Source organism: Thunnus albacares, chromosome 12 (assembly GCF_914725855.1).
Source record: "Thunnus albacares chromosome 12, fThuAlb1.1, whole genome shotgun sequence".
In the NCBI taxonomy this organism is placed as follows: Eukaryota; Metazoa; Chordata; class Actinopteri; order Scombriformes; family Scombridae; genus Thunnus; species Thunnus albacares.
This window is the reverse complement of record NC_058117.1, coordinates 1,372,962-1,391,630: the sequence shown is the minus strand read 5'-3', so window position 1 is coordinate 1,391,630 and position 18,669 is coordinate 1,372,962. Positions and strand designations below refer to the sequence as shown.

The 18,669-nt window shown below is 39.0% G+C and overlaps 1 protein-coding gene across 3 annotated transcripts in view; it reads right to left on the bottom strand.

The window, feature by feature from the left end:
- si:ch211-207d6.2 (sickle tail protein) overlaps window positions 1–18,669 on the bottom strand; it is a 115,745-nt gene that overhangs the window by 11,188 nt on the left and 85,888 nt on the right. For 2 of the 3 annotated variants that reach the window (XM_044368571.1, XM_044368574.1), the window contains 9 exons: window positions 13,977–14,113; window positions 12,051–12,198; window positions 11,620–11,941; window positions 11,310–11,471; window positions 9,593–9,899; window positions 9,017–9,118; window positions 8,165–8,399; window positions 7,968–8,052; window positions 6,571–6,774 (listed from right to left, as the gene is read on the bottom strand). In XM_044368571.1, the coding sequence (XP_044224506.1) occupies window positions 6,571–6,774; window positions 7,968–8,052; window positions 8,165–8,399; window positions 9,017–9,118; window positions 9,593–9,899; window positions 11,310–11,471; window positions 11,620–11,941; window positions 12,051–12,198; window positions 13,977–14,113 (1,702 nt within the window). Of the gene's footprint in view, window positions 1–4,456; window positions 6,264–6,570; window positions 6,775–7,967; window positions 8,053–8,164; window positions 8,400–9,016; window positions 9,119–9,592; window positions 9,900–11,309; window positions 11,472–11,619; window positions 11,942–12,050; window positions 12,199–13,976; window positions 14,114–18,669 lie in introns of those variants that run through there. The other variant, XM_044368572.1, reaches the window with a different exon arrangement.

The window sequence follows — 18,669 nt, the reverse complement described above, 5'->3', positions numbered from 1 at the left end:
TATTTTGGAGTTTTTTAAGGTGCATCCTGGCTCATTTACCAGGCGCAATCTTTGTTACTGTCTGTGTCGCTAGCGTGTTCAATGCTCTTTGTCTTGCTGGCCTGTCTCCGTGAACAGAACTCCCCATGCACAGCCAGTACTTTCAATCAGGTGCTGGTTGGTCACAGGAACATATTAGGTGAAAATCAAAATTAGTAGTAGTATGTATGTCAGTAACCCGCAGATTAAGTAAAGTAAAACAAGTAAATTACACAGTGGTGCTGGGAGCCCTCAGTCTAAGCAGCCATCCACCAGGAAGCAAAACCAGAATTCGTATTTTTAATAATTCCTAGATATACCATACAGATTTGTATGTGACTGAGGTTAAATGAGCCTATTGCCACTAAATAAATGCTAATTGGTCACTGTGAACCCTGCCTTTTGTATATATTTTATTTCTATTTGTCAGCATATATCTGAAGAAGGTTGCTGACCGAAATGTTGTATATATTAAAGTATTTTTATTGAGCAAGTGAAGACAGTGTGCAGGTGTCCCTTCTTTTTAGAAATTCCAAAATTCAGACAAAAAGCAATGAAAGCTTTAGTCAATCAGCAAAAGAACATCAATAAGCAAATCAAATATTACATTCCAAGTTCTTGAACCACAGTTGCACATGGAGGAATAATGTACATGAGTAGTGGGATCTACCAGTCATCATCATTAGCTGAAATAGGTGAAAAAGTGAGGGTGATTCCCAGTCCCCCCCCCATTCCCAGTGGAAATTATGCCCTTGGGCTACACTGACAAATATAAGATAATGGAAAGAATTCATCTGAGTTTGCTTGAAGACACAAAATGAGGAGGGAAGGAAGGAAGGATGGAAGGAAGGAAGGACACAACACATCTGGACTGTCAGACAGTCAGAGTAAAGAGCTCAGCACCAGCCTAGCACCACTGAAGCAAGCCAGCTATGCAGGGAGAGGAACTTCAGACCTGTTTCTTGGTGGAGGTTTTCATGGTGTTGTGTGGAGGCTGTGGTTTGGCCCTCTTACTCTGTGGTGGATTTGGGCCCTTGGGGATCTGAGGGGCTGGCCTCTTGGACAGACTTCTCTCCCTTTCTTGTTTGACCTTGCTTTTAAGCTGAGCTCTGTCATTGGAGTCAAAGGAAGAATCAGGGGACAGAGGAGATGAACATGCAGTGAAGGAGGGGGAAGAAGGGGCAGCAGCACTGTCCACGCTTATTTCTAACTGTTTAATGGATTCTTCTAGACTGTCCATCGCGTCAAATGTGCTCTTGCAGAGCTCCTCTACCCGGCTATGTGACTTGGAGTGTCTGATATCAATGGGAGAGGATACCTGGATGTCTCTGTCACAGGCATTGCCTTTATCCAAGTCTAATAGTTTGGCACTGTTGATCTCAAATCTCTTGGATTCCTTGGTTTGCTTCTTGGTATATTCCACTGGCCTGCTGTCTGATGCAATCTCCTCCTCTTCCTCATAGACAACAACCTCAAGAGTCTTCTTTCCTGTTTTGGTCATTCCTGTTCGAATGGCCTGGCTAATTGCAGCCAGTTTATTTTTGGGGAACTTAAATTTGAATTTCCCTTTGGTCTCTGTCTTTTTGAACGAGTCTGGTTTACCCTGGTCTTGGTTGTCAGGAATTGAGCCATTGTCTGCTGGAGGTCTGCGTTGCTGCATATGTACAGAATTTTGACCATTTCCTGTAATGTCTTTCAGGCTGAAGCCTGAATTTGTTTCAATGATGCAAATTTTTCTCCTGTCCTGTTCCTCTTCTCCCTGCTTTGTCTCCTCTTCATCCACAATACTCTCTAGAGAAAGAATTCCATCAAGATCCTCCTCATATTCAAAGATGGTAGACAGACGCTTATAGGCTGACTGAATGTCCACAGGGTCATTCAAGATAACAATGATAGGCTTCTTGTTGGAGTCATCATTGTCCTTGAAACCTTGGTTCTCATGTGCCAGATAAGTGGACTCACCAGTATCATCCCCATCTACTGTCTGTATGTCAGAGTCCCTCATTTTGGCTAGGTCTTCCTCTTTGGATTGTGTCCTGACTCTGGTCTTTGAGATGTGAGGGGCAATTTTCGGTGGTGGTGGAGGGGGAGGTCCCTCATCATCCCAAAGATCAGGGCTCAGGCTACCTCCTTCTTCTGTGTATTCTGCTCGGCCTCTGGATAACTGCACTTTTGCCTCCTGGATCTGCTGTTTGCTGCTGTGGCTGTAAGGCAAGTTAGGTGAAAAGGGCTTAGGTTTTAGGACAGGAGAAGAAGCACACCCCTGATCTGAGCTCATGGACTTATCCAGCTGGGACTCTGGTGATGATTCTATTGGGCAATTCTCAGGGGTGTTTTCTTTTTGTAAAGTTACAACTACTCTCAAATTTGACTTCCTCTCAGCCAGTATCCGTTTGACAACCTTTTCTTTTGTCTGGTCAGGACTTGCAATGTCAGTTGTTTCAGAGTCTTCTTTTTGAAGAGTGACAATTGTTGTAAACTTGACCTTCTTCTCTGCTGTGGTTGGGGAATACACTTGTTCTTGTTCTATGTTTTTCTGATCAGAACACATAGTGTTAAGGGTATTGTCATTTCCAGGTGGGGGTACCGCCATCTTTTCTAGTGGTACATAGTTTAACATAGACCCTTGTTTAACCTTCTGATCAGGAGCCACATTGATTTCCCCAGCGTCACCGCCTTCTTCCACTCCAACGGCTGTCATACTTTTATCAGAGCAGCCATCAGTAGTTCTTGGCTGAGGAGCTGACTTGTCAGATGTTAAAAACACAGGAGGACTCTGACTGGCCACTTGCCAGATGCCTCCACATGCTGGACGTGCATTTTTTTGTCTGTTCAATCGCTTATTTTCACCTAGCAAATTGTTACCATTTGATGGATCTGCAGTCACCTAAAAGTTGAAAAGGTAAGACCAAAGAATTAATAAGGAAATTAATACAAAAATTTAGTCTTTTAAATTCCATGTTCATGTAATCCAGTATTCATATACACTACTAGCATAAATCACTTAACTATACCCATGACTCATTTTAAAGTGCCTCCTCTTGTAATAATATCAGATAAGGTGTCCATATGAACAGTGAAAGAGGTTTTCCTCACTGTAATCATTCCTCCTGTTCATACTGGATATTAAAAGATCCTTCAAATGTGCTTTCAATGTAAGTGATGGAGGCCAAAATCCACAGTGTGTCCACATAGTCATTTAGTGCAAAAATGCATTTAAAGGTTGATGTGAAGCTTATATGAGGCTTCAGCAGTCTGAGTTAGTCATCAAGTGGATAACTGCCACATTTACAGTCTTTTTAGCATAAAATTCCCTCTTTGTGTTTCTACTCTGTTTCCCTGTTGAGCTGCGGTGGAAGTATAGTAACAAAAAGAGGGACTTTGGCACTAAAAAGACTGTAATGTTTAAAGAAACTTCATATTAGCTTCAGATACATTTTTAAATACATCATTGTACAGAGGGAGGACTGTGGATTTTGTCCCCATCACTTACACTGTAAGTGTATTATGAAGGGATCTTCTAATGGTCAGTATGAACAGGAGGAATGATTACAACAAGAAAAATCTATTTCAGTGTTCATTTGGGCACATGACTCGATTTAGATCCCGTCCATTAAAATAAACTACAATTTTTAAAAAAACAAAAACAAACAAACAACCAAAAAAATGGGTGAAAACAGTCAATCTCCACCAGGCACACACACATCTTTCAATTCTTTGCAGGTGCTGGCTAGCAATTGCAGTACCTGCATGAATAAATACACATTTGACTAGCCACAAGTAGTAACTGCAAGTGCAGTTGCACTGAAGTCATCATAGTCATTAAACTTCTACTGGTAGCAGATTCACTGAGGAGATAGGCTTTTGACAGACAGTTTCTCTATTGTTAGCATACAGATTTAGACATAATTCACCATGGGGGCCAAGAGTTCACAGGTTTTCACTCCGGCCAATCTCCATGGCATTAAATTTACTTCAGATAGAGATCTCAGTTATTGTAATGAGCTGAAATGGTGTTTTAATTAAGGGAGATCTGCTTACACATGAGTTCCAATGGCAAACAGGAGAGAGATACATCCCTAAAGCCCAGCCTGTTACTTTTGACTGGGAGTTGATGAGAGAGATTAGAGGCTTACCTCTGGACTCTGTGGTGGAGCCCTGCTGCTGCTGATGTCTGACTTAAACAATGGATTGTCTGTCCAGAGCTGAATCTGATTGGTGGAACAGTGCATACTGATGAATAGAGAGCATGTCCGTGTCTATGTGTAAGTGTGTGTGTGTGTGTGTGTTCTTGTATGCATTATTGTGAACTTGTGTTAATGTGGAGGTATGTATATAAGCATGTGGGTGTGTTTGTGTCACTTTGAGGCTGAAGTCAAGCAAAGTGCAATCCATCCCAGTTAAAAATAAAGGAAAAATTTGAGCAGCCAAAGCAGGGTGGAGAACACAAGTGACTTTATTCATCTAGAACAGTATAAAGATATAGAGTATGTACAATCCGCACGGCTGAAGATCCAGCAGAGACACTGCCAAGAGGAAAGACATTCAGGAGAGTGACAGAGGAGTTCCCCTTACAACCCATGGCTACTAAGTTTTCCAGAACAGAGGCATGGAGGTTAGAGGAAGGAAGTACCACTTGAGTTTCACCTCTGATTCTGTCAGTAAAACCACATCTAAACAGGATGCATTCTACAAGAATAAGTCAACAAGTGCAAAAGCATCCCACAGAGTTTAAGACTTTTTTTAAAAAAAAAAAATCTCTAAGATTAAAAGTGTTTTCTTGTTAATGAGGGCATCCTCAAGATGCTCTCATGATACATACTGTATCTCATATTCATTCAAATGTAAACACCAGACATAGATGTGATCATCGTATTATTTGTTAAAGGACAAGTCTGATTTATTACAACATGGGTCTTATTATTTTAGTTTATGTCAGACTGGACAGATCAGGTTGGAAATGTGTCAAACTTATCTGGTGAAGAAAATGAAGGTGAAACTTCCTGTTGTAAACATGCATCACTGGTTTGTCATCCTGGTTCAACTCTGACCTACCATACTTACCTTTATGGTGCAATCACATCACATAGCATCAGATACCATGTTTTGACCCGTCTGTATTTTTTAAGTGATGTCAAAGTGCTCCTAGATCTAAGTGATAACTTCAGCATCTATAATAATATTATTACTGATAGAAATGATGTCACAACTATTAATATAAGACCCATGTTGTAATAAACTAGGATTATTAGGATTATCCTTTCAAAGGATCACCTTCATCGGACAGTTCAAAGAGAAAGGAAAGATGAAGAGAGAGGAGCAGATGATGTGATGTCTGTTTGACTGGATATAAATCCTGATCAACACAGTAACAATACACACGTTAGCCAATTGGGCCACCAGAACACTGCTGAATTAATGAATTAAGATTAAAGTAATAAAACATAAAGCAGTTAAATGTGGAGAATATTCTGTTTAGTTAGTGTTGTACTTGGAAAACATGCACAGTGTAAACCAGTTTATCTCAGCAACAGTCATCAGTCAATACACAGGCCTGAGTGATGTTAATCCACACTCCAGAATTTTCAGCTGTTGTGAGTTAGAAGCATAAAAAATGTTCACTGCAAACCACAAATTAGGTGAGAAGTGGTGTTTTTGAGATAAGGAATGCACATGTTATATAACTTATACGACTAGTTCATGTTAATTATAATGGAAAGATCATTTATCATCAAGTTGAATTACACAACAACAGCTCCATCAATCTTTACATTTACAGTAAACTGAAGGTTAAGCTAGCTCCACATGTATTTGAATGAATCAATTAATTGTGAACATCACTAGAGATTATATGTTTAGTTTAGTTAGAGTTGGTTAATGCAGATTCACATTTTTAACTCACTGTAGATTAAAACTGATTTTTTTATGTCGCAGTAAACAAAAATGTATCTGCTGAACACAGTTGTGCTTTGTCTGAACACCGTAATGTAAGATCCAATCACAATAAAAGTCAGCAGACTGATTTATTGTTTTAAAGGTGCATTTAACACTTTGATGAGCCAATTTTTAATGTCTGAGTTAAAAGATCAGTTGTTGAGTAGTTAATGGTTAGTGCTGTTAGTGGGTTTTATGTCTTTTTTTTTTTTTTTTACCTCAGGATCAATTTCTCTGCTCTGAAGCTCAGAGACTGAGAGTTCAAGTACACCTCTGCTCCTTACTTCCTTCATTGTGCATTTCTGAAACACCTGGGTGAGAGGGGCAGAGGGTCCACGGTAAAGGAAAAAGTGATGGAAGCAGAGGTAGGGTTGGAGGCATGAGGATGTAATGGGTGGTTAACACCTTTTATTAATGCAGAGTTGTGTACACACGCACTGTAGCATTGACCAGTCCTATAATATGTATTAAACTGCATCATATTCATCAAATCAGCAATGCACCTCACTGGCAGGTTGTATTTCTCATAAAAGGCCAATATGACTAATGTATTTCTCTAAAATTAGTTCTATAATTGCTCTGAGAGAGTTTAAAGAAACAGTAAATTATCAAACATACCTGCAGTTCTTTCATGAATTTATTGTCCTCTTCTTCTTCCTCCTCTTCATCTTCCTCTTCCCTCTGTGCTGAAGCTGTGGCAGGGGCAGAGGTGGAAGCAGCCAGAGTTGCAGGAGGACATATCTGGGGTTTGGGTTTAACCTCTGGTGGCTGTCTGGGGGGTTTGGGCTGAGGAACCACAGGCGGCTCATTTGCACCCGCATCCTTCCACAGAGTAGTAAAATGAAAGCAAAGCATAGAAAGTATTAACTTTTGTTTTTGTGTTAATGGCTTCAAGTTATGCACTTGTATGGTTCGGACCAATCAGCGTCACGAATCCAGCTGCCTCGCAAGGTAAAACGGTGATAGACAGTTCGTCCGATCACCTGGCAAGTATTTTTTTGAAAGTGCCCGCCCTTTTCCAAAAGGTTACCATGGATGACTTCTCAGATGCTTCTGTGTAACAAACATTCTGGCACGTCAGGTTAACAGCCTTTAGCCTTTATCTTAACTTTATCAAAGTCTGTGGAGGACTCAGTCACTTATTTACACATGCTTAGTGAAGGAGATGTTGGGAAGTAAACTATACTGTTAACTGGGGCTGGGATGGTATGTCACTTCTAAAAATCATCATATCCAGACAAATATTTTTAATGATATATATTTAAACTAAAGTTTATCAATTAATTTAAACTCACATCATGTAGTCGACCCATAGTTGACACATAAATGAATGATGTTAATAACATTCCGATCATTTAAAGAAATACTACATTAAGTGGCATATTTCAAACTAAATACTCACTGTCCCAAAGGAATATTATAAACATGAAATTCATGTGAATTTAAGCTAGTATTTATTAGTTGAAAGATTTCATTGTGGCTTTGATTTATGTTCTGTTTAATATACAGTTTCAGAGCAACGTTTGTTTTCATGGGCAAAAAAATTAAATAAAATCTATAAGTCATGATATTTTAGTTATGGATGTGACAGTTATTAAATTGTTAATGGGTTCCATTCCTATTACTAATATTGTTCTTTATTTATCCTTATTTGAACTAATTCAGGTCTCTTTTACTTTACGTTTTTGTGTCCTATGTTTTATCTATTTATTTCATTATTACCTGTTCCTGTGAGGAACAACATCTATTGTATTTTAATGGATATTAAACTTCTTCTGCATACAGTATACCATGTCTATGAAAGACATGGAGCGCCAAACTCTGACAAAATATGGTGAACAAAAAAGATTCAGATCTATTTCAGTCTTTTTCAGAAAAATGACCTGCAAGTTATGACATGGGATACATATTTTGCAGCTGTTTGTAAAAATGATTATATTCCAAATTTAGACACAATGTTTTTATTTATGCCCATACATGTGTTTACACACACACACACACACACACGCATATACCTGTGCTCCTACAGGCTCTTTCCTGGTGGTGAAGATCACCTCTCCTGACCTTCCTGTGGTAAGACCTGAACTGACAGCATGGAACCTTGGATGATAATAATAAGAAGAATAACAATATAATAACGCAATAGAGGTGATTGATGGTTTTTAGGTGCTTTAAAGCCAGGTCAACAGCTGACCCACGCTGATGAACTGACCTCCGTGGAGGAGGAGGAGGAGGAGGAGAGGACTTGCCAGCCCTGTCTGGACTCTGCTTTATCTCCTTGTCCACACTGGAGCGGCGGGGTTTCTCCACCTGAGGCCGACTGCTCCGCTCTGTGCTGGGAGAAGCTGATGGAGAAGCTGATGAAGAAGCTGAGGGAGCAGTAGAGGGAGCAGCTGGTGAAGGAGGCTCTACAGCTGCTGCAGGAAGCTCAGAGGTGGCTGCTGCAGCTGAAAACAGTCATGGATTTAGTAAATAACTGATATTAAAACGTCACAGTAATTAAAGGACAGGTTCACAGTTTTTCAAGTGTGTCTTAAAACAGCAGTCAAGTGTCCATATGAAGAGTGAAAGAAGTTTTCCTTTTGTCCTCCATCACTTCCATTGTAAGGTCATTATGAAGGGATCTTCTAATGGTCAGTATGAACAGGAGGAATGATTACAGCAAGAAAAACATGTTTCAATGTTCCTCTGGGCTCCTGACTGTTGTTTTAAGACTGACATGAAAAATTATGAACTCATCCTTTAATGTAATAACGTATTAAAAATATGAAATAATCTAATTATTCAAAATATAGATTACAATTAATAAAAGCCTTTGCTTTCTGTGCATATTAGGGCTGATCAATTCATTTTTTGTGGACTATATAAAGTTTGCTCTATTTTCCATTCTTAGTTCATTGCATCTCATTTCAAGTATTAATTAAAGTTATGTCAGTATTTTGTTCATGCTTTCATACATCCTGATAAATAGTGGATATAGATCAAAAATCAGCTACAAAACAACAACAACAAGAACAACAACAACAGAAGGGTTCAGGTTGTGTTGATCAAAGTCTATTCTTACCTGTGTCTGGAGGTTTCAGTAGGGTGGAGTCTACTTCATCTCTCAGCTTGGGGGCTTTGTGTTCCTGGGTGTCATACAAGGCAGCCTGCTGCTCCAGTGGAGCTGCAGTACAAAAGCAGCACAGCTTTAACTTAGAAATACAGAAACAGTGTTTGGGTTTATATGGTGTGTGTGGGTTTCCACACACACCATGAAAAACACTTCTACAGAAGTCTCATCTCTGTAATTCATATTACATATTATTATTCATATTGTGTCTCCTAATCCTGTAATTTCATTGTGTCTTAATCATACTGACCAGTATTTAAAAAGACTTTATCAAAATAACATAATAACAAATCTGAACTGTTTCATACTGTAAATGATCTCAGTGTTAATCTGTGTCATTGTTAATACATTTTCAATGTCTTAAATTCACTCTACTCTACTGTGTGTCCTGCTGTAAGTGCTATAGTGGTGTTTCTTGGCATTAAAACACTAAATACACATTGAACAGTACTGAGCTGTAAAACTATTTATCTATGCAATGATTTTGGGGTATATGTTTGCCATGAGTTTAGGTTATAACAGGTCAACCTTGCAGTGTGAGGTCCAGAGGTGTCTCCTGCTCCGACTTTGCTGCAGAGGGGTTTGTCTGCCCTGAGGTCGAATCAGAGGGACCCTCTCTGGTATCTGACACATCCAAATCAGGGATGGAGTTCATCAGGCTGGCCTGGGCCTCCTGAAGGACCTGGTCAACATCTGTGCTGGTGGTGCTGGTGTTTGGGGGTGAAGGCTGACTGGCGTCAGAGCTGGTGGGCTGGTGGGCTTGGCTGGTGCCGGGCTGGGTCATACTGCTGGTTTCTAGAGTCAGACTGCCCTCTGGAGCTTCTCTCTCTGTGGTCTGTGGAGGGCACACACAGGTGGGCATTTGGTTCAAAATTCAAGTCCTAAAGCATGATTTTAAAAGAGAAATCTTGGCTACTGAACAGCAATGAACCACTGATCCAGTAATCACACTCCACCTGGTGAGTCACAGTGTAATTACTGATTACATGTCTGCTTCAAAACTGGACTAAATATGGTTTAAAAGTGAAAGTAAGTCACATACAACTGTTGCTTCAATCATCATGTAGTGAGGAACTGCTTCACAATCAAATTGTTTATAACCAAGACATCACAGATTAAACTGCTCATGATGAAAAGATAAGGCTAATATTCTATATTTTATTTGATGTTCTATATTTATCTTCTTGTCAACAAATCCCATATGCTGACCAAACCAACAATGACCATGAACACACACATCCTGCTGCCAGAAATACTTTTTATGTCCACAGCTTTGTACATTTCATGTCTTTTCATCTGACTGGTTTAAATTGACACATTTAAACAAGTCTGGTTGGTTTAACAAATAAGTCAAAGAGAACTGTCCCATAAGACTACAACACTACACAACAACACAACTATTCATATTGGTGAGAAGTAATCAAACCTGATTATGGGGTAGTCCAAAGCTAGTCAAGTAGAAATGAGCCTAGCCTGCACAGGGAGCAGTATCGACATGTCAGACTGAGGAGTTCAGAGCCAAATGTCAACTGAATTACAACTATCCACATGGTGGTGCTATGGATATTACTGTTGAATACTGTATGAGGAGGGAAAAGATCCAGGATTTTTATGTTTGATTTTTAAGAAATGTACTAACTAGGAGGGAATGTGATAGGGATTATCAGCCATAATCCTTTGTTCTTTTCACTTTCTATGACCACAAGCAACATTCCAGCGTCAGTAGGATACACAGCAGCTTTTGTATATGTGGGAGAGTATAATCCAGACTAAATCTGGAATGATGATAATCGAATAGTTGTTGGTTTATAGAATGACCTATAATAGTAAAACATGCCGTTTTCATTTTCCTAAAACCCTTTGTGATGTCTGCCACCAGATTACTATAACCCAAAGATATTCACTTTACTATCATATAACACAAAGAAAAGATGGAATAAGAGAATACATGGCTTTTTCTGTTTTCTGTTTATTCTGTTGATCAACTAATCTGTTTATCATTAATTGTTTTAGATGTAATTCAGGAGAAATCTGTTAAACCAATCATCTCCTTGAAAATAATCTGGGTGTTTTGTGTGTGAAAATCACACACAAACCAATGACTATGGGCCTTTTGTGTCAGTATGGTTTCTGTGGCACTGAGCTATAGTTCTAAAGCTAATAATAAATCACAACTAAAAGGGATGGGACATTTCTGAAGATATTTAACATTTGATATATGTCAGTAGATGTAATCAACACTGACCTCAGGATGTGTGTGTGTTATGGTGGTCTTGTCAGTGAGACTCTCCTGTGTTGATGCTGGTGCAGACTGGCTGCTTTCTGTTGAAATGCAGACTCCATCAGACTGCAGAGGACTGGGTCTCTTCTGCAGGGCAGGGCTGCCCTCTCTGCTGCGAGGACTCACCTTCACAACAACAACATTTGTTACGGTCAACACCATATACTGCTTCCCAAAACGCCTGCTTTTGTATACACGAGGTTTTTGTTCAATTACATGTTGTCATTATGAGCAAATGGACCAATCATCTGTGGAAGTGTTTCTGCAGCAGTACCTTGGCCACAGTTGGTGAGTCTCGTCCATGAGTGGGGGTTAGTGGGGGGCTGGGGTGGTGGTGGGGGGGCTGGATCACGCTGGCTGCTGTGGTCTTCATTCTGCGGGCCATGATGGGGGAGACTGAGCCCACCTGGCCCGCCTCAAACTGACTCCCAGAGGAGGAGGAGGGAGTGGGCTGAGGGGGTCTGACCGAGGATCGAAGCTGAGGTTTGGGGGAGCTCTGAGGGCTCTGGGTCTTCAGAGGGTCCTGGTCTGTCTCCAGGACCTTTGGAGGCTCCACTTGTGCTGATCTGGCTGGGGGGGCTGAATCTGACACACACCTGTTGATCACAAAGTTGGCCTTATATAAGGATTATTTTCCACGTCACCTGATTTACACTCCAGCACTTCTTTGGCACTCCTGCACAGGGCAGAGAAGTGAATCTGTACCTGCGGAGGGAGCTAAGGGCTTCAGTCAGGGCTTTGACCCTCTTCAACATGGAGTCCATCTTATGAGGCTCCTCCTTCAAGAAACGAACCGCCTCCACCTCCAGCTTCAGTACTGAACGCATCTTCACCTGCAGCTCTGGAAACTCACCTGGAAGACAATCAGACAGTAGAGTCAATTAAAAATGACCTTAACACTGTGAAAACGTACTGTAATTCTACATATCACCACATATTATTTAACAATAAATGCAGGGGTCCTGCAGCCTTAACAGGACAGGTGGTTTATGTAAATTTCTCTGCACTGTATTTAAGAATTTTGAAAGCTACTGAGATTAAATTCCTTGTGTCAACATACTCCGCCAACTCTGATTGTGATAAATAGTCTGAATCTCATATAATGAATTTAATAACAGCTTTATAGACTGATGACAACAAGCCAGATGTTCAACCAACCAATCAGCCTAAAGTGCAGTCCAGAATCTTTAACTAGTAACACTGTGATTCATCCAGATAAATTTAACATCAAGTATGATGCACTTCATCATGATATATAGACATTAAATTAAGTAAAGCTGACCCAATTTACTTTAGATATCTCCTAGCTGCCTGTTTTGTATAATGCCGTGTATTGTAAGTGAGGATCACTTCACCTCCAGTGTGATCTAAAAACTGAGGTTTAATGCAGCTTTAAACCAACAGTGGTCCTTTGAAGTGGTTCCCAAACATGTTTAAAGTGTGACACCCCTTTATAGAGATTTGTTTCCATGGCACCCCTCCTGAAAACTTGCGTGCTGGAGAGTGTGTTTACGAGCGGCATTCAGGAGTTATCGTCAGTGTAAATGCATATTTAAAAGAGTAATTTGGATGTTTATACTGTACTTGTGTTTTCATTTACTTGAAAACATAATATAAAATGTTTCATGTTACTAAAGGACAGATTCATAGTTTTTCAAATCCATCCATTGAAACATGTTTTTGTTGCTGTAATCATTCCTCCTGTTCATATCGACCATTAAATGATGCCCTGATTGGCACATAACATTCTCAATGAATACTGGCTAATTTTACTTAGTGTATATTTTCATCATTATTTTTCTTTTTTATCATGCTAAACAGTCCACACAAAACCAAAAAGCAATTAGATCATCAGTTTGTAATGCTCACACCTTTGAAAAATGACACTAAACAATTAAATATCAACATGTCTTCCCTATAACAATGTCCAGTTACTCTAAATAATCCACATACATCAACAGTTTTCAGTGGAACTATTATCAACTGAATAAATGGTCCCTATAATAACTGTTGAAAACTGCACTAATTTGGGTGAACCGAGCCAAACTTTAAATTCACAAGTTTCAAACTGACATGTTTGGGGATTACTGGGTTCAGACTGAGGCCAAAACTATTTTGTTCTTCCTTGGTTTCCTAAACTTTGAGGGTGAGGTATAAGAAACATTTTCTGTCAGGTCAAAAAGCAGATTCAGGGCTGAGCTTCTCACCGTCTGATAAGTTTCTATTTACATCTACATATTTCAACTAATATTTCTTATTTATACTATTCTTGCATCTTAACACATTTATAGATCCCATTTCTCAGCATTCTTATTTATGCTGTCGTAGTATGATGCACATATTTTTACATATTTCTTATTTTCTTCTTATTTCTTATCATTTCTCCATGCTTATATATATGTGTATTCTAGAATGTAAGAAACTGTAACACGACCAATCAATAAAATATTTCTGATTCTGATATGCAAGTAATGATCAAATGCATATAGATATATTCCTTAACCAGCCAATAGTCTGATACAATTTGACTGTATGTTTGTATGTGGATTGTGTGTAATATCATAATACTGTATATAATCCCCCAGTAAAATTTGTATTGTTTGTTTTTCATATTCACCCAAGTCCACTGACCTTTGAGGATGGCCAGAGCTTCTCCGACCCTCCGCAGGTTGACTGCTCCCTCCTCCACTTCTCTCAGAGTGACTGACAGCTGGCTGGGACTGGAGGCGGAGCTTCTTTGCAAATGGTCCACATAGTCCTCCAGTTCACTGAGAGTTGAGAAAGAGATGAAAAATGTAGTGGAACAGTCAACAAGGGCAGAGAAATGAACTATGCTAAGTGTGCACATACAGTGAGATGGCAGCTGATAGTAAACGATCAGTCCTATTGGTGATCCACACAATAACACATTCACACGCAATAATAAAATAATTATAATAATTTGAATAAAGAGCACATATGAGCCCTCACAATGATGTGTGTAAAAGTGACTGCTGTGTTTTGACATGGAATCCTCCGCCTGTTGACACTTAACCAAGCAAACCAGTTTGGCAATGTCTATGAATTTATGACACAGACTGTGTGTGTGTGTGTGTGTGTGTGTGTGTGTGTGTGTGTGTGTGTGTGTGTGTGTGTGTGTGTGTGTTATTCTAACAACCAGTTCCAGCTATGGCCCTCCAGACAGAGAAGCTTTTTGTGTTATGAGCATTTCATACTGGTTCTAAGTATGTCTAACAGCTTTGTAACAGCACACAGTAGTATATACAGTAGGTAGTAATAACATAAAAGCTTCCACACCCATTTCTTATATTTTCAATAAAATAATCAATTTTGTGTTTGTTTCTATTATTACTTTGCAGATGATGAAAATGAAACAGTCAAGTTCCAAAATGATTCAATGGCTTTTCTCTAAAATATTCATGTAGCCTAAAATAATCAAACGTATTCCTGAGTTCAGTGCAATGTGCACATATTGACCAGGGAGCTTAGCAGGGATGTTGGGGATGAAATGCTGTATTTAAGTCTGGTTGAACACATTGCAGCAGTGAATAAGCCTGAAGTAAAACTAAACCTGAAGACTAGCCTCACCTGGGCTTGCAAGTTTGGAGGCATAGGTTTCCATGGTAACTTAGTTCAGGTTCAGTTAAAGCTACCTTGTGATACAGAATTGCCTAAAAATCTTGCTTTATGAACTACTCATCATTCTTGGTACATAACATTGACAATTCATGCTGGAAAATTAGATCATCATTAACATCCTCTTTATGATGAGGAGGAGCAAAGAAAAGCTTGATCATTAACAATTAAAAACACTGTTTGAAGTGGTGGGTTTTAAGCCTAACCCTAACCCTTTGTTTTCACATCATCTTGAGTATTGCACTTAAAATAAAGTAATGTTTTCTATGTACCATCATTAACTACTAAATAGGATATAATTCATCTGCATTTACTGTACATTTCTGGAAAAAAAAGTCATAATTGGTCTGCCTGAGCAAGTATTGAAAATATTTAATAAAAGTAAACTGTAATACATTATTACTCCTGATATATTTTATAATGCAAATCACAGAAGCTGATACTTAACAGGTAAGATTTTAATCAGAATCAGGTAAGTGTATTCTGTTGAGTCTGCAGCATCAGTTATTTGGGCAGCTGTGGCTCAGGAGGTAGAGCGGCTCGTCCACTAATCGGAAGATCGGCGCTTCGATTCCTGGCTTCTCCAGTCCACATGTCAATGTGTCCTTGAGAAAGATACTTAACCCCAAATTGCTCCTGTGCCATCAGTGTGTGAATGGTTAGTTTCCTCTGATGGGCAGGTTGGGACCTGCCCCTGTACCCATTTGTGAATGTGATTCATAGAGTAAAAGTGCTTTGAGTGCTATACAAGTACAGTCCAGTTTGCTGATAATACATATTATTCAAATGACTGCCAACAGTACTGTTGTCCTTCATATTGCTATACTGCCACAAAGAGTCATCAGAAACTCATGAGGTAGTTTACTGAGTTTCAGTTGTCACTAAGCCAACAGCAAGCAGCCACATGTCCTGCCATGGGGTCTGAATATGGGTGAATAAGCACAGGAAAGCACAGAGAGGAGGAAGACACTTTCCCAACATAAATCATTGATGATGTTGTATTAACCTGTAAGGTCATTGTTTTCTCTATAAATTCTTGGTTTCCATGGTATGCTCTATTTTATATCAGCATTACGTGCCATGCCTGTAAGTAATCTTTCATATGACAAAAACATGTTTTTACTGTTTCCAAGAAAAGTTTATAATTTAAAGAAAGGCTCCACAGCTCAATCTGCTACTTAGTATTCCTTGACACTTCTCTATGATACGGGTTGAAATAAAAAATAAATACTTTTAAGATTGTGAGCTTGTGAAATGATGCAAAGAAATGACTTCACACCCTTTGGTTATACTGCACACAGTATAACCCTGTGATCAAACTTTGCATCAGAAATTCCAGTTTTTTGATAGCTAAAGCTGGTTAATGATGAAAGACTTACAGACATGTTTTCTTCCTCCACAGTGTCAGTCTGAATTTATACTCTGTGCACACATGAAGCCTATTCCTATTTTCTTACATACAGTATCATTAGTATCATTAGACTCATGCAGGGAGGACATTTAAACATGGCTTTCTTTGCAGAATAATGTGAGCAATTTAAGCAGGCATGTAATGAGCAGAGTGCACACTGCAGATCATACAGTGAGCAAATTAAAGTCAACTTCACTTAAATGGTTCAGCGTGAAGGAAAGAATTCCATTAATTTGCAAGCTACTACAGCAGTTCTGATGGCTAATTTAGTCATTGATAATGTCACACATATAGTTAAATGCTCAGTTTTGTGTCCTTAGTAGAGTTTCTCAGATCATCAGTAGTTAGGTGCAGCTGCTAGTTTTTAAAGGACTACATGATACCATAATTAACAAGAACATAGTGGAGAATGTTGCAAAGTTGATATGGTATAAAGGTTGCAGGTGCAGTTTTTTTGTACACCCACTTGTTAAAAATATTATTAGGCCAATAAAATGGTTAACATTAATGTTTATGCTAACCCGTAACCTTTCATTATATTTTATTACTTTTAAGGATTTTCCTCCTTTACTCTTCCTCTCTCCCATGGGCAATTGAAATAAAATAAACAATAAGCTGAACATTTTTGTATACATATACTAGGCTTCTCTGTGCAGTAGGCCCACTCTTAAAGTAATAAATATGTCATTGATGTGAAGCACCACTCTCCCATTGAACCCCTCTCGCTGTGCATGTACATGTCCACAACCTAGCAAGAGGATGGAAGTTAGGGTTCAATACTGGGCTGAAATCAAAAAGAATAGGTCTATGTGAGGTCAAGACTGCCTATCTTTGTTCAAACATGGGAGATATTCTGTTTTTGACAGCAGTAAAATGTTGCTGCTGGCTATATTTGCAATTATAATTAAATTCATGTGTTTTAGATTTCTGTAGTAATAAGTCTCTTCCTCTACTGCTGATATTTTGACAGCGAGGGCCGACATGCCGACAAACACGTACTCTCCATGTGTCTTTATTCAAAAGCTGAACAGAAACAGTGCACGCACTTTGTCAAGTGAGCACTGCTGAGTCACTGGGGTGTTTACTGCTGATTCCACACCTACATCACATGTGTGGAGGTGAAAATAGAAGCAGTGTGATCTCAAATTAGCAACCATAAAACTTCCTATAACTATAATAAAGTTATAGGAACAGGGCGTCAGGATCAGAACATAACATTTCCCAATATCTTAAGATGGATGTGCAGTGGACACAGAACTCATGGACATGTTGCACTCTGACATGTGACTGAAAAGACGTGTTATTCGTGTGTCATTTTACAGCAGGTGCCATCATCTTATATGAGCTAAAACACTGGGATTTTTTTGTATGACGCAGGGCAGAATTGTTTTGAACCATGATAATGTTAAAAATGCTCACCCTGGAATATTATGGTAGTGGTAGTTTCTAGATGATTGTGTTTTATTTTTTATTTTATGGCCTAGAATGTTGCACAAGCCATAATGAGAACCTGTGTGTCTAATTTTGTTCTGAATGTGACAGAAGTTCTTTATTTGTTCATGCACACCAAGCTGGATTTGTAGTTGTGTGTTAACAAGGTTATTTCTGCTCACAATGAATAAACATTGTGAATGAAACAACACTGCTAAACATAGTTTAAACACTGTCTCATATTCAGTGACGAGACAAAGCAAAATAGAACTGGTTACCAGGATGTAGCTCTAGATATATAAATATGCATGTTGCCTGCCGTCTTTAGTAACATAAAGTAAATAAAAGAACAAAAGAACATGAAGTTTGCTCATAATGAGTAGCGCTAGTCAGCTTGTGAAATAATATAATGTCCTCTGTGTCTCTAGGGGAGCTTTGTCAAGCATGAAAATAACCCTGACGATGTCATGGTGATGTCATCAGGGTTAGACTTAAAATTTATAAAGCCAGCATTACAAACTTGAGGTGTGTGGTTTGAAAGAAGTTAGCATTCAAGAGGCAGGGGCCGTATAATGAAAGATGCTACCGAGTTGCATTATAGGAAATGTAGGAACCAGTGTGTTTGAAATTTGACCCATACTAGAAACTAGAGGTCAGAATATCTATCTATCACAATAGCTGCTTTGATTTTGACCACTGGAAAGTGTTTAACTCAATCATTGGAGTATCTCTTTATGATCAAATCTGTGCATCTATCTAATATGCTGAAACATGATAATGAGGTTTACCACATTCTAAGACAAATGGTTATATACAATTGTATTGAACAGTAAAATCTGTGCATTT